The 15,375-nt window shown below is 40.7% G+C and overlaps 1 protein-coding gene across 3 annotated transcripts; it reads right to left on the bottom strand.

The window, feature by feature from the left end:
• Positions 1–260: 260 nt before the first annotated feature.
• On the bottom strand, positions 261–14,606 carry letm2 (leucine zipper-EF-hand containing transmembrane protein 2). 3 transcript variants are annotated; one of them, XM_054774966.1, is made up of 11 exons: positions 14,364–14,606; positions 13,725–13,786; positions 11,013–11,520; positions 9,136–9,279; positions 7,386–7,520; positions 4,873–5,076; positions 4,383–4,502; positions 4,122–4,241; positions 3,827–3,907; positions 3,414–3,482; positions 261–2,170 (listed from the first exon to the last, which is right to left on the bottom strand). In XM_054774966.1, exons 2-11 carry the CDS (start codon positions 13,769–13,771, stop codon positions 2,114–2,116), a joined length of 1,485 nt encoding a protein of 494 aa, XP_054630941.1. In that variant the 5' UTR covers positions 13,772–13,786; positions 14,364–14,606; the 3' UTR covers positions 261–2,113. The 3 variants fall into 3 exon arrangements, with proteins under 3 accessions (XP_054630941.1, XP_054630940.1, XP_054630942.1); XM_054774965.1 differs by having other exon boundaries at positions 13,725–13,827; positions 14,364–14,605; XM_054774967.1 differs by lacking the exons at positions 11,013–11,520; positions 14,364–14,606 and having other exon boundaries at positions 13,725–13,827.
• Positions 14,607–15,375: the final 769 nt, after the last annotated feature.

Here is a 15,375-nt window from a genome sequence, read left to right on the forward strand (position 1 = left end):
TTAATATAGGATTTAAAAAATTATGTTCACCGGCGACCCTAATGAGGATAATCGGCATACAAAATGAATGGATGGAAAATGATGTGCACAAATAGTGAGGCGTATTAGAGTATTCGAAAAATCAAAATTGTTCGCAAATAAGGGAACAGTCATACATCTCTCGTACAGAATATCAGATTGTGCACATACTATTATAAAAGCTAATAGCCCTATTGTAAAAATATTAGAGGGTAAACAGAACACATAACATGACACACGTGTGCTGGGGGTATCGTGATTTTAATCAAGATGTTGTATTTACCATGGTAACGTTAAGCATTAATAAGATGATTTAGCAAATGCGTGAAATGAAGGCGAACTAGCCTGCAAACAGGGTAGAACCTCATCATTTTTTACTGTGGCAATTAAGTTCCAGGCAAATGATTCTCAGAAGCAGACGCTGGAAGACTTGTCAAGGTTGAGGGGAACATGAACGCAGAAACATCGGCAAATCCTGGACGATAATCTGTTTCAACCTGCAAGAGAACCACGCCTTGGAAGCAGGTTTATTTCCCAGCAAGACAATAATCCAAAGCATACTGCTAAAGCTACAGTAAAAGACAAAAAGGCAAATGTACTAGAGTGGCTAAGTACAAGCCCAGGTGTGCGTGTTTGTGGGTCGCTTGTATACTACGTAACTTGAAGGGGGTGAATATTTATGCAGTCATTTACTGTACCCTATATACTGTATTTTTAATTGACAATTTAATTGACAAATTAATAAAAGCAAATAAAAGGATCAAATATCCAAGGGGGTGAATACGTTTGCAAGGCACTGTACTTAACAGTTCATAAAGGATGTACTTGGGACAAAGAGGAAAAAGGTGCAAATGGCGCTTTGAATACAGTCACAGATACAATAATGAAAACCAAGAAACCAAAAGCCTTTTAACTTTAGGCACATTTGTAAAACCAAAACATCAATCTTCATTTCCCAAAAAAACATTTCATCTATGGAATCCACTGCTGGTAGGTGGCTATTGATAAATAACAGGAGATATTTAATCTAGTAGTGATCATTCTAAATGAACGCAGGTAGGGTTTGCCAAATCAAAAAACTGCATCAACATAGAATATACTACGTGGTCAACTTAGTATGTTTAAGATAGTAATGCAAAGGGTAACTGAATGAATCAGTCATATTGTTACACTTTTCTATCTTTGTAAAAGCACATAAAAAAATAATGCCTTGAATATTAGTTTGTAGCTTTTAAGATTCTCTCATAAATATAATTTCTTCATGGATAACATCAAGTATATTCTCTTCAGCTTAATGAAATCTAAGCATCACAGCAATAAAACACAATACATACACTGTATTATAATGTTTTGTTTTTGAAGTGTAAAGCGGCATTTGAACCAGAGGATGAAGACTGCACTTTCAGTCTTGTCCATGTGAAAGGAGTTAGCTCTCTCTTTAAAAACACACCAATCTTATTTTTCTAGCTACTGTTCTGTTCCAGTCAACTAAATGACATGGAATAATGATGGAAGCTCCAGATCTGGACATGGTCCGACTTAGCAGAGAAACCGGATGGAGGTGAACCAAAAGTGTTTTTGAAAAGTGGATGATCAAGCCTTTGTTACACGTTGAATGGAACGGTTACTGGGTGCACCAGAAATGCTAACAAAGGGAACTTGATAATTTCATGAGTTTACATAGCAAACTGTACAAAGCTGCTGCTGTGATAACGCACAGAAATTAAACTATACACTACATATACAAATGTACACAAGGAAGACGCCGTCTGGAACAAAAGGGAGCATTTCAATGAATCAAGCTGATTTTCTTAAAATGATAGGAGGAATACGGAGCACTGAAGAGTGGCTGGATGTGAAATCTGTGGAGTTGATGGTATGACAACGTGGCAACTTCCATTTTATATCATCTAGTATTAACACCGATGGCGAAAAGACACAGCGACGACTTACTCTCTAAATCAAATAGGAGCTAGAATGATGTAAACAATTGATTGCTTGTCCACTGACATCAGAATGCCTGTCATCTCCACACACTGTGGACTCATGGATGCTTAAATTAATTGCTCCTTTTCAGTCCAGATGCTCATGCTCCTCAGACACCATTGGCACTCATTTTGCTCTTCTGGGATACCTCAGTGGCTGCTTTAGCCTGCCACAGAAACAACAATAAAAAGCTTAGCAACAATATCGGCGATACGATGCTCCTTGTTATATCAGTGAATTGACACAACACCAAAATTAATTAGAAATACTGTAGTCGTTAAGGAATCGTGCATTATGATTTAAGGCCGATTTAACACAATGAAATTAAACCATATAGTGTGTCAAATGGCACATAATAGTTTCTAGACTGTGCGTGCATACCTGTATACAGTAACAGCCAAAAGTTAGCATTAGTAGCCGTAAATACGTGTGTCCAATCATTTCACTAGTCACGATAATATAACCACCATTTTTAATACTTGGATAAAAATCCATCAAATAAATGTTTGGACGGTACAACTATAATACAAGTGATATTTTCTTATGATTTTCACTTCACCAAAAGATTTTAAATAAAACAAACAGCAGGTAAAAATTTTATGTCCATCATCTCCATTTTCAGTGGCTCAGCAATATTTGGACAACGTCCATGAGCTTCACTGACGTTGCACATTATTTGCATCCAAGTCGCAAAAGCTGTGGTTATATTTAAAACGTCCCAGTCAGATGTCTGGACACACGCTGCTATAAATAAAGTGTCAAATGTTTTGACTGGTACTGTATATGGAATGGAAATTTTGTTTAACAGAATTGTCATTTAGATGTCTGTTACTTGATGAGTCAGTGTCCCAAACTAAGAGTCAAGAGAAATGACAAGCTCCGTTCGGGCTAACGGATTGACAACCTTGGTCATTAAAGGATCTACATAGTAGCTTTAATTGTGTTTTGGGAATAAGGGATTTAGCATTAGGAAGGACTTTGTGGAGTTAAAGTAACATGCAAGACACACATTAGACTTGAGTGTGCGCAACAGCTCAGGTCTATAAATAGCTATTTCTAAAATCTCACACTGATCAAAGGATCTCTTGGGCTAGTAGACATTGTTATTGTTACACCAGCAACATTTAAACAATCACCCACCACCCTCAGGATTCTACACTGTGTTAGTGTTTTATTTTCATTATATAGGGCAGCTGCTAAATTCAAAATAGTAAACGTGGTCTAATTTGAGCGATTAGAACGTCATGTACGAAAGCCCAAAGCAAGGAAGGACTAATTGGATTGGGGGAAACCCAGTCTGGTTGCCAATCCATCCATTTACTTGTTTCTCTTACACCACAGTAGTGACTTTACAATCCAAACTTACAGTAACTACAATTAATAGTTTAAATGTATTGCTTTCTGCTCACCTGGAGGACTTCAGCAGCAGTAAGAGGTTTGTCCGACATGACAGGAGCCTTGTTCCTTATCTCTTCGGTCTACATGACAATGATGATGACACATAAATAAAATAAAACAATCACACACACAATAGTTTAATATACCGTTAATAAATTCTCACTTCCAGACTTCTTATGTAGCCAAATAAGATGCAAATATTAAAACAGTTCTCAGTGTGACCCAATTCACTTGTAAACCGTTACAAATTACAACCAAATCTATAAATAGTAAATACTCTAAGTTGTGATAAAACTCTCGCAGTATATCTATCTGTTGATTGTAGATGTGATCCAATGGTTTTAGTGATGCTTCCCATATTAGGTGCATCTAATGTCAAGCTCATCTCGTCTGATTCTATTGTGTGTTTAAGGATGGTACAAACCGTTGTGTCTTTGATGATGAGTGCAGGGTCCGCCAGGATGTCAGCATTATCTGAGCTCCCATTTTTCGCCACTGTGGCTTTCTGTAAAAATCACACCCATAAAATGAATGTCTCTTACATCTAGCCGGTATGTTGTGTCTTGAAAAAACAAGTAGTGAGAGGGACACCCAGTGCTGTGCTTGAACATAATTTACCAACATACCAACACCTACTTAACATAGCACTTTGAACCCCTTTCTGTAATCTGTGCGATCAAGTGATTAAAGTAACACTAAGTAGCTTGCAAAAGGCAGACCTCAAGTTTGGGTACAGGCGGGATGACTGGGGCCTTGGGTTTGAGGTCAGTCAGGTACATGGCTCTGGAGAGCAGCAGCAGTGATGGAGGAACGTTCTCGTTTAAGTGCAGGTCCAGCCACTGGATGTAGGAGAGACAGCAATGGGAGTCTATATTATGAGCCACTGAATTTGATGTGATAGATGTAGTGATTATTTCTCATGCCTGGCTACACAGTCACATTAGAAAAGGCACTGTGATCTGAGGAATTGCTTTGCTTACCTGCTGCAGTTGCAGTCGTAGCTGATCTGTGGTGAGTCCTAGAGATCGCATTCCACGGCTGCGACAAGCTGCCTGCAGTTCTGACACACTCATAGCTGCCACACCCTCTGCTGCAATCATCTTTACAAAATACGAGAAAATTTAAAATTTCATTCAGACAAACACCAAAGGAATGCATGTGCAACATCTGCACACTCTGATCAATTAACAACAGCAATACCATCACGACTACTACCTTTCGACATACAGATAGACATTTATATAGTTCATATGATGGCACAGATGTTATGCCTCCCTTGCCGTAAGAAGTATTAGAATGAAACATGTTGAACTATTAGTGAACCAAACCAAATACTGAGAAGTTGACACTGAAGCCTAATACCAGGAATAGACTGCTTCAGTGAGTATGCCTGAAGCATAACGACACCCATCAGAGAGTGGTATGTTGGGAAATAACTATTACATAAAAGGCCTGTCATTCAACTTTCACCTCGTCATCTGATTTGATGGTCCTGAGTTGCATCATCAGCTGAAAGCGCAACAAGTTGTTGGTGCCGATGGGCTGCAGCTCCAGTAGTTTGCACAGAGCCACCAGCTGAGGGCGTTCCAGGTGCTCTAGCGTCAGCTCATCCTCAAACAGCTTGGAAAAGCGGACTATGTCCTTCGTGGTGGGCTGCTCGCCAGTGACCCGAACCTAACGAGAACACACATGAAGTGAACATTAAACAAAACAGCATAGTCCAGGGGTCGGTAACCGTTACCATCACAAGAGCCATTTTGCCTAGTGGGGTTGTGATAGTACACTGGTTAAACCTCACAACCTGACGGCTCGAGAAATGTGCAGCACAGTGAATTCATACAGGTAGCCTGTTCCTTTTAGCTCGCTGGCTAATGTTGCACAACTTAACTATTAATCAGTGGACTTATGTAGTCGCCGGTTCGAGCCCAGTGTCTGTACTGCAAGATTACTACTGTTACACATGTAGATCTACTTTGAAATAAATTACTACTTTTCAGAAAATGGGTGCTTGTTTTGAAAATATCTTTTCAAGTAATCATTGGCAGAGAAGACAAAGGAATCTGTCCGTGCAGAATTGAAAACCAATTTCTTCTGAGATGTTTCTTTTTTGGGGGGGATATGCTAATCGTTGAGCTGCACTGTGGCCTAGTGGTTAGCATGTTGGCCACACAGTCAGGAGATCTGGAAGATCTGGGTTAGAATCTGTGTGGAGTTTGCATATTCTCCCCATGTGTGCGTGTGTTTTCTTCGGGTAGTGCGGTTTCTTTTTCCCCCATTCCAAAACTAATTAACTGGTGCCCATCCAATCACCAGTCAGAACTCAGCCATGATACATTCACGGTAGGGATGCCCCTGATCAGCATTGATTTCTGTGAAAAAGCATGTGATCGGCGTATGCCGATAAATGGCTTTCCATGACGATCACCTGTGGCTAGTACTATTGCAGCCCGCAACGATCCCTGCGTGCAGTGTAGTGTAGTGTAGTGTCTTGCGCTAACGTCTTGGATAGCGCCCTCCTACTTTCCTTCACACTGCACAGGCGTGCCAAAACAAAATAAACATGTCTGCTGTGTGGCACTTACCTGCCAACATTAAAAAGGTTTTATTTAATACTGCATTTGATGAAAAAACACTTGACAGAGTATGGAGAGTTTGAGGCTCACGGTGTGATCATCAGTCAAACGACAGCTAATGCAGCCAAAATGCTGGGCAACATTCGCCCATATATGCGTGACAGTCAGAATGTTAAGCAAATAACCTGAAAAATAATTGAATTCATCAGACGAAACGACCACCCTTTGTCAGCGGTGGAGCCCACCTATGTGCTATCTGGAAGTCCTAGAGCTCCACCAATGTACATCCAAAGTCTCCTTAAAGAAGGCGTCTCATCCTCTGTATGTTTCACAAGTGATGTACTGTATGTTCTCTTGAAAAACTAAGCCAAATATCCATCCATCCATCCATTTTCTATACCGCTTCTTCCTCATTAGGGTCGCGGGGGCATGCTGGAGCCTATCCCAGCTGACTTCGGGCGACAGGCGGAGTACACTCTGGACTGGTCGCCAGCCAATTGCAGGGCACATAGAGACAAACAACCATTCACACTCACATTAATACCTATGGGCAATTTAGAGTCACCAATTAACCTAACATGCATGTTTTTGGAATGTGGGAGGAAGCCAGAGTACCCGGAGAAAACCCACGCGCACACGGGGAGAACATGCAAACTCTACACAGAAATGCCCAGGGGAGAATCAAACCCAGGTCTTCCCGATCTCCAAGCTGTTACTGTGTTGGCCAACGTGCTAACCACTAGACCACCGTGCGGCCTAAATTTAGATCATTTTCTGATTCCTTTTTCATATCATAAAGGCCATACATAGCAAGGCTGCAGCCAGGAATTGTGGGGCCCCATGAAAAAAATCATGTCTGATGTCTCTCCCCCACCCCTTTATTAAGTATTACTTTTTATTAGTAATTACCAATTTTTTGGGCCCCAGGGTAGTCAGGGGACCTTGGAATTGTCCTGACTTTTCCCCCCCTTCTACGGCACCGCTGGCCAATAGCACTCATCTAAATAAATTGAAACATTTTTAATTGATCCTTGTGATCAATATCAGTATCGGTCAATTTCACTCATGGATGATGGGTATCTGAATCGGCAGCACAAAACCCTGATGGGAGCATACCTCACGGTCTTACAGAAAGTTGGATACTTTTAACTCTTTTCAAACATGTGCATTGTCCCCACTCGGGTGTTAAAAAAATACTTCAGCATTGTGAAGGGAGCCACAACAACGAGGATGAACAGCCACAAGATGATGACCCCTGGCTTAGGAAATAGCTTTCCATTATTTACTGTACCGTCTAGTCTAGGGTGTTCCCCGCCTCTCGCCTGAAGTCAGCTGGGCTCTCCAGCATACCCCCACGACCCTAATGAGGATAAGGTGCATAGAAAATGGATGGATGGATGTTTACAGTACCTGCTGAACATATGTGGAGAAGCGCTGCGTCTCATCCTCCGTAGCCTTGTTCCTACGAGCCATCTCAGCGATGGTCTCCTGGAGAAACTTGGCAAGTTCCAGCTTTGCAGCCAAACCCTTCTTCTGCTTCTCCTCCTGCAGAGTAGATGACAGATATTCCTTATTTTCTCACAAAGTGGCCTCTGTTCAAACTGATGCAATGTATCAAATTGGCGCTTTTAATAAACATCACACGAGATAATTTCCCCCCAGTGGTGCCACTAGTGCAGGGGTCCCCAACCACTGGGCCGCGGCCCGGTACCGGCCTGTGGGTGGGGCCAAAACGGAAAACGGGCGGGAAGCTTTCAGGTGCAATGATAAAAAAAAATTTAAAAACCCTTAAAAAAATATATTTGTAAATACATTTTATGTAAAGTCATATCAATATTGGAAATATGGGCCATTATTTAATTTAAAAAATAATATACAGTTGCAAAGCCCGTGTATAGGTTGTTTGTTGCGAGTAGCGCCCAGTCCCACTTTGTTCGACGAGAGGCACGTTTTCTCTTGCACCCAGCTCGTATAAACATCAATTGCCATTCTCACCACACAACACATTTCCGTCCTCCAAAATAAGAGCAATCTGTTCTAAGAGCATCTGTGACTACATCCTCCTTACTCACAAGCACAGGCATTACAGTTTGTTGAAGATTTTGTCGCAAAATGTGCTGAGGCTGACATCCCATTACAAAAGTTAGCCAAGCTACATCCATTTCAGAATTACTGTACAAAATAGGCCAATGATGTACTGCATCAATAAATGTAAAGATTTCTGCATTTCATTCATGGACATTTTACTTACTAACCAAATACCACACTCTCTATGCTGATACAATAAGAAAAATGTAAAAAAGAGAATTTGGAAAAAAATAAAACTGATTTCATAGGGCCCTAAGAGTTTTTTTTTAATGTTATATATTCTAAATCACACCACAAACTGATCTATATCCATGTCAAATGATTAGTCCTACCCTAAAAGTATTTTGCATGCCCATTTTTTCCAATTTTATATTTTATTGGATTAGGGACCTGACTCAGAGGTTTGTTACAAAAGCCAAACAATTTTGTTGGTCATGCTGTGTGATAAAAGAGTAAATTCAGCAATACTTTGGTTGCATTTTTAATGTTGTGAAGAGCTATTTTCATAACCATATTCAATTCCACAAATTCATGTTTATAACAAAAGCTTATTATAAAAACAACAAAAAAAGGATCGATACTGGATCGGAAGCCAAAAAAAGGGCTCGGGACATCCCTAATTTATAGTAATTATGAAACGGCAGTAAATACCCACAGGGCCGCTAAATCATAAAAGGTCACGGGTACTTTAAAATGTTGTCATTAGCAACTGGATCTGTTTGTGGAACTCTGCTACCATCACATGTTGTTATCACAGACAGTGTTCTCAGGAGGTCAGACACCTCCAAGAAGAGGGCTGTGCATATCTGAAAGCCACTGAGCTGTGTCAATCATCGCCGTGCTGCTTATAACTTCCAAAAGATTAAATAGAAATTCTGAGCATCCACAATGTGCGACAACCTACAAAGAAAATTGCTTTGATAAGATCAGTCGGCTGCCTGTGAGACCAGACGTACTTGTACCAGCAGTTATATCTGAAGTTACATAATGAAGAGTGAACCCGGCTGGGAGGCCATGCCGGTGTCTCGTTGCATGAGTCTGTGTGTGTATGTGTGCGTGCATGACCACGTGCCTTTTTGGACTCTGTCTCGAAGGTGGAGGGAAGCATCTCTGGGAAGAGTTTGAGGAAGACTGGAAGGAGGAACTCCATGAAGGGCACAATAATGAACACCATGAAGGGCACCAGACGGAAGAGGTCAGCGCAGGTCCTCATCAGCTGTGAACACAATAACACCATGACGGCATGTACGAGCTGTAAATATGTCCACATGACTGCATTCATGTGCTTCAAAGAGTCACGCAGTCTTCTCCTTCGCCATGTCTCTCCTTGGGTGGAATTTTCTGTGCACTACAAACTACATTGCATTTATAATAGGTTGAAACTGTTTTTAAGAAAATCTGTACATTGTTCGCTCGTTTATCGCAGGGGACAGGTTCCCAAAATAGCTCGTAATAAGTGAAATCCGCAAAGTAGCCAACTTTATTATGAGTTTGAATTTTAATGCCCAACTTATGAGGTTGGACACAAGAAATTGTTACGTGACTCACATGTATTTCACTCCTTTGACCATTCCTTATCATGGCACCGCTCTGATTAAGAGTTTTTGTATCCTTGTCAAAAAATATTGTTTCTGTATCCTTGTCCTCCTCCTCCAACCAACGATTCATTTACAGTATTCTGTAATGGCATCCTACCTTCAGCCTGTCCACAAGTCCAACTTTTTGTGGTTAGCATCTTCCTCTGCCTTTTGGGTTCAGAACGTTTCATCGACATTGTGGGTTTTGTCAGGGAGAAAGCTTGCAAGTCACACTGCAAGGCAAACTATTTGCTAGCAATCAGACAACAGGAAACGCGGCAGTTCGGCACGAAGGAGATTGAGTGCCAATGGTCTAGAGCCAATCAGGACGCAGACGACAATGGGTGGGTTCTCCTTAGCCAATAGGGACGCTGAACACAATGGGTGGGTTCCCCCTTAGCCAAGCAGGACACAGAACACGATGCACGTTCATACGCTAAAAGAAAAAAAACCACTAAAACTGCACTCAACTCCAGGAGATGGATCTAGTCTAGACTTGTAGACAATAGAAAGTGTAATGTAATCTCTTAAAAGAACTAATATAAACAATTAGAAACACTGAGAGACAATGCAACTGAATATGATTCATGGTTATTAGGAGTGTAAAAGTACAGCATCCTCACAGTTCGATACGTACCTCAGTATTAAGGCCACAGTTCAGTTCATTATCAGTACAGTAAGGGAACAAAACGCAAACCATACAACTGCTTAGCTTTTAAAATGAAGCATGAAAATGCAAATTAGTGGTGGGTAATTCTCCAATAAATACAATTCTCAAATAAAAAAAATTTAGTCCACTTTTTGTCACACTACCCAGGCTTGTGGAGGTGCATCGCAACGCTCAATGTACACTTCCAGCCCCTCACTTCAAATGTGTACAGAGTGACAAATTGGTACGGAGCTTTCGGTTTGGTACAGCTGTGTATCAATTCCACCCGAATACAAATACAAGTATTCATTTCACCCCTAATATTGGTTGAGGACAGACCGACAATAAATCTTCGCCACAGCACTTGCGCATTCCTTATTGACGTGTAAATGTGTGACAGCTTAAGGCCATATACTGCTTGCTTTCCTGTAATCCACCCAAAAGAAGAATGACAGCAAGACAACAGGGAGTAACTACTTGTGCAGCAGCCTTTCAGACAGTAAAAGCAATCTCTAAGACTTTTTTAGCGCATGTAAATGTACTAAATGGGAGACCTGAGGGCATGACCTGACCAGACAACAGCCCAGTAAAAGACATTTGAAAGGCTTTAAAGGGCTGTGGACAGACAGGTCTTTTAATGTTGGCTACAAACGCTGATATAAAATTTACTGCTGCACGTTGCTGGGTAATGCACAAGGGGTCTGTAAATGCAGGATGTCTTACCCTCCTCCTTTCTCTGCGTGTGAGGATCTGTCCGTGCAGCAACCTCCACACCATCCTGCCTGCAACCTTGGTGTCAATGCCAAGCAACCGGAAGCCATTATAGTAATGCTTCAGCTCATCAACGATTCTGAGATACAGAGCCTTCTTCACCACGGCCCTCTCCTGTGCTGCAGGCACAGTGGCGGCAGCAGCGGTGGATGTCGATGCCGTTTGTGGTTGGGCTACAGCAGACGCAGTGTCCTTTTTCTCGTCCAATACTGAATTCTGGCCCGGGGACGGCGTTTTGCTCTCGTCGTGTTTTATTTCTTGGAGCCAAATGCATGAACTGTGCAGAGAGCGGGCTAGCGGGACAGAGCCCAAGTTGTGGCCTTGGTAACTGTGGGGGTGTCCATAGCGGGAGTGCCTGAGTGGGTTTGTTGAAGAGATATTGTGTGGAGGTTCGATATGGAGGTAGGCTCTGGAAGATAGCGGAGCGCAGCTGTGCCGCTTGGATAACAAATATGATCCCCTGTAGAGGACAAGAAAAACTGCTCAGATATCATGAAACAGCATAAAGTAGTAAATTCTCCAGCTAGGATTTAGGTGTCTGGTTACTGGGCTACTGGGTTCTAGGAGAAATGCCAAATGTATGGGGTGCGACCACTCACATTTCCCATTTTATAATAATGTTGACCAGTGGTGCCCATTACATCGATCGCATAAATGTTACTTTGTAGATGTCATATGACATCAGTCAGCAGACATTAAGCTCCCCTCCTGATTCGCTGGTGCTCCTCCCGCGGCAAAGATAAAGTGGTGAGCAGACGTCTCAAGCTACACACAGAGATGCAACTTTCATCTTTATTATTCTGATGACGGGTAAACTAACTCGTCGGTAAGATGCCTATATCTAACAGAAGTTATCCGTTCATTTGTAACGACTAGCTATGTAGAAAAAACAGTCAATGGTTTGATGGTTTTGTTTGCTTTGCATCCATTATAGAAATGCATGTTTTATACAATTCTGCCTGTTAAACTATTATTTCATGAATAATTGGAAAATGTGCCCATTGCAAAAACCTTTTTAACATGTTGCCTTGACTTCAGCTGCATTGTCTTTTTTGATATTCAAGGCTGCAATATCCATCGGTATTGTATCGGAAGTGGAAAAAGGTGAATGGGTATTTGTAGCCAGATCATAGAAAACCTGCTTATCTAAATCTGATTTTTAACATTATTAGAGCTCTCTAGACATGACATAATACCCCTATAGTCATCTTTACTTTTGTATTACCCCATATAGTAGACATAATAACAGAAAATAAGCCATCTTAGACATAAATAAGATACTCATGTTAGCACTGAAAGGAGTACTTCCTGGTGCCTGTCGTCTCATCAATGTAACGTTACTGACGCGTACAAACCAGTGTACAATACTACTACCATTGCCGCTGTTTGTGATTAAGAAGAGACCCACGATGCACTTCAACCACTTTATTAACAAGCAGAGAACACATGCAGTCAACATTCACACAGGAGCTGCTGTCGGTAACTCTACACTGCTAACTTGATGTTAGCACTCAGCTAACAGTCAACCCTACAAGCTGACGTCACTGTGCAGGCCCTGTTTCTTAAAGCCACAAACAAGTCAAAAGGTACTGTATTACACTTCATATCACGTCTTTTGAATGCCTTATTTGTATATTTGCAGGCCAAACACAGCGTCTTCAGTGAACAGAGGCTGTGACAATAGAGAAGTTGTCCCAATACAAACACAAGATTGGTCTCAAACACAAGTCACAAATCATTCAAATCTTAAGTGTCTTGTTGTTGGGTAGCATTATAGAACCACGGAGAGTTATGTAACCTCTACTTACGTGCATCTCTTATACTCTGAATCATGAGCCACCTGCTCCTTTCAAGAAGTTGAACCCATGAAGCCATAAAGTTATTTAAAAACAAAGCATAATGCAATAAATGCAATGCAATAAAAACCTAATTGCTTGAACACAACAAATCGAAACACAGCCAGAATTCAAACAGTGAAAGCAGAACAAAAAAATGTTAAAAGGGATTTTTTGACATGAAGTTGTATGACATCCCCATCAGCAGTGACTTACACCCCAACGCCACAACTTCGTCTCGTGAGCAGAGTTCTGATCGGATTACGGTGATGAGGAACATAGTTATGGTTAGTTGGTGAGGCCACTTAAGTAACGAGTTTGGCGTCTCAAAACAATATGCGTATAAAAGAGTAATACATTTGCATTTTTTTTAATCAGACCTCAGAATCGATCGGTGTTACTTTCTCACCCATCACAATTCTCCCATGCTCATTGTTGTGTATGTGTTTCACAGTGTTTACATGCGCCTCTCAGCTGCTGTGGACCTTGGAATTGTCCTGACTTTTCCCCTTTATACGGCACCCCTGGCCAGTAGCATCATAAATAAATAGAAAACATTATAATTAATCCATTGATCGGTATCGGACAATTTCACTCATGGATGATCGGAATCGGCAGCATAAATCCCTGGCTAGGCCGTCCCTAAAATTTAGTCAACTAAAACTACATCAATTGACTAAATTACTAAAGTAGGAGTAAAACTAAAATGCATTTTAATTTAAAAAAAAACTGCCTAAAACTAAGTTAAAAACTGTTGAACAGAAGGAACAATGAAGGAGACAGGTTCTGCATTTACTTGTGACTTGTGGTGGATGCTGTGCACACTTACCTGGATCTTGTCACGGCAAAAAGCACCTGGTGGCTGAAGACTGCCATTGCAAGGGTAGATCACTGGCCAGGAGCATGAGAGTATCTTATTACAACTTGAGCAGCTTTACAAGTAAAAAAGAAAATCACATATTTCACAACATTGGTCTGTCAAGTGCATTTATTGTAAAAGCTATGGCAAACTGACTACTTAATGATAAGCGTGATTGGCATAACATTAAAAAAGGGCAAGTCACGTCGCCAGTCGGTTAGTATATTAGCTGATAGCAAAATATTGGAAAAGTTGGCCTTTCTGTTACAATAAATGTATAACTAAAGTTAAACTTGTTTTAATCGAACAATAACAAGCCTCCTTGTCAAGTAAGTCTTTGATCAAGCGACATAACTTGGACTCCCAAGCTGAAGTCACTAGTAGGAAATTCGCAATTTTTGATTATTTTCTAATCGATGTCCACTTGATATTTGGACAATATCGAACACAGTGGTCAACAACAACGCTAATTGTCCCCAGCTATCCTTAAAACATATACTCGATATTTTATATTCAAGTGATTACCAAATGTCAGTGTTTAGCCTTTAGCCCATTAGCTTGTCTTGCTAGCTATGCTAAGCTAGCGAGTGAAATGGCGAGCCCACTAACCTCCAGCGTCAGTGACCGAACTCGGGTTGCTGACTGGGCGTTAAAAGGCTTCTCGGTGAGGCGTGAAACACATAATCCATTATCAACATGCAGCCAATGTACACAGGGACAACAAAGTCATCAGCCGGAGTGGTGATAAATCCATTAATCGCTTTCTGGTCGTGTTTTCCTCCACCGTCGTCGTCTGACTCCGACCGTTGCGGCCGACGTAGGCGATTGCACTGATGAGCTGAGCTCATACTGAACATGCGTCAATGTTGTGGGTTTGCGAGCCGAAGATCATAGATGTTGCGTATGATGCTCCGCTACTCGTTTAAAAAGCAGGCACGCTTCCTATTCTGAAAAATGAATTATTTGTTTAATTACCAACAAATGTAAGTACAAAAGAAAAATATTTGTGACATTAATGATTTTTTTCAAGGCTTCAATTAAAAAAATGATTTATAATAATTCAAGCAATTTAAATTCACAAAAAGTAACAATCATAGCTGTTGTGTATGATACGAATCTACTGGTTTTAAAAAAATAAAAGGAAGGATGATTTATTTATTCAGCTCAAAAATAAGTACAACTGAAAAAGTGAGTCTTTTTTGAGGGTTTAAACAATAAACAACTCAAATATTCAGATCATTTACAGCTTCTTACCAGAATTGTTGCAGCAAATTGTTTTGCAACAAATTTGATACACGCACTAATGCAAACAATTAGATGTTGTGTATGATGCGCCACTACGAGTGTAAAAAGCTGCCACACTTTCCAGTCTGCAAAGAAAATATGAGTCCTTTATTTAGCAAAAAAAGAAGTCCAACAGAAAAAACAGAACGACTGTTTAATACCATATTTGAATCCTTTACAGTTTTATACTTTATAATCACTGTTCACTGTTGTAGAACACTGAAAAGTAGTTCAGCAGCATATTCAAGCACACCAAAACAATATACAACAAACTGTAAATAGTAATGTACTAGATAGCAGGTTTAGAGCAACAAAAAGGCCACAATGACTCATACAG

Source organism: Dunckerocampus dactyliophorus, chromosome 4 (assembly GCF_027744805.1).
Source record: "Dunckerocampus dactyliophorus isolate RoL2022-P2 chromosome 4, RoL_Ddac_1.1, whole genome shotgun sequence".
In the NCBI taxonomy this organism is placed as follows: Eukaryota; Metazoa; Chordata; class Actinopteri; order Syngnathiformes; family Syngnathidae; genus Dunckerocampus; species Dunckerocampus dactyliophorus.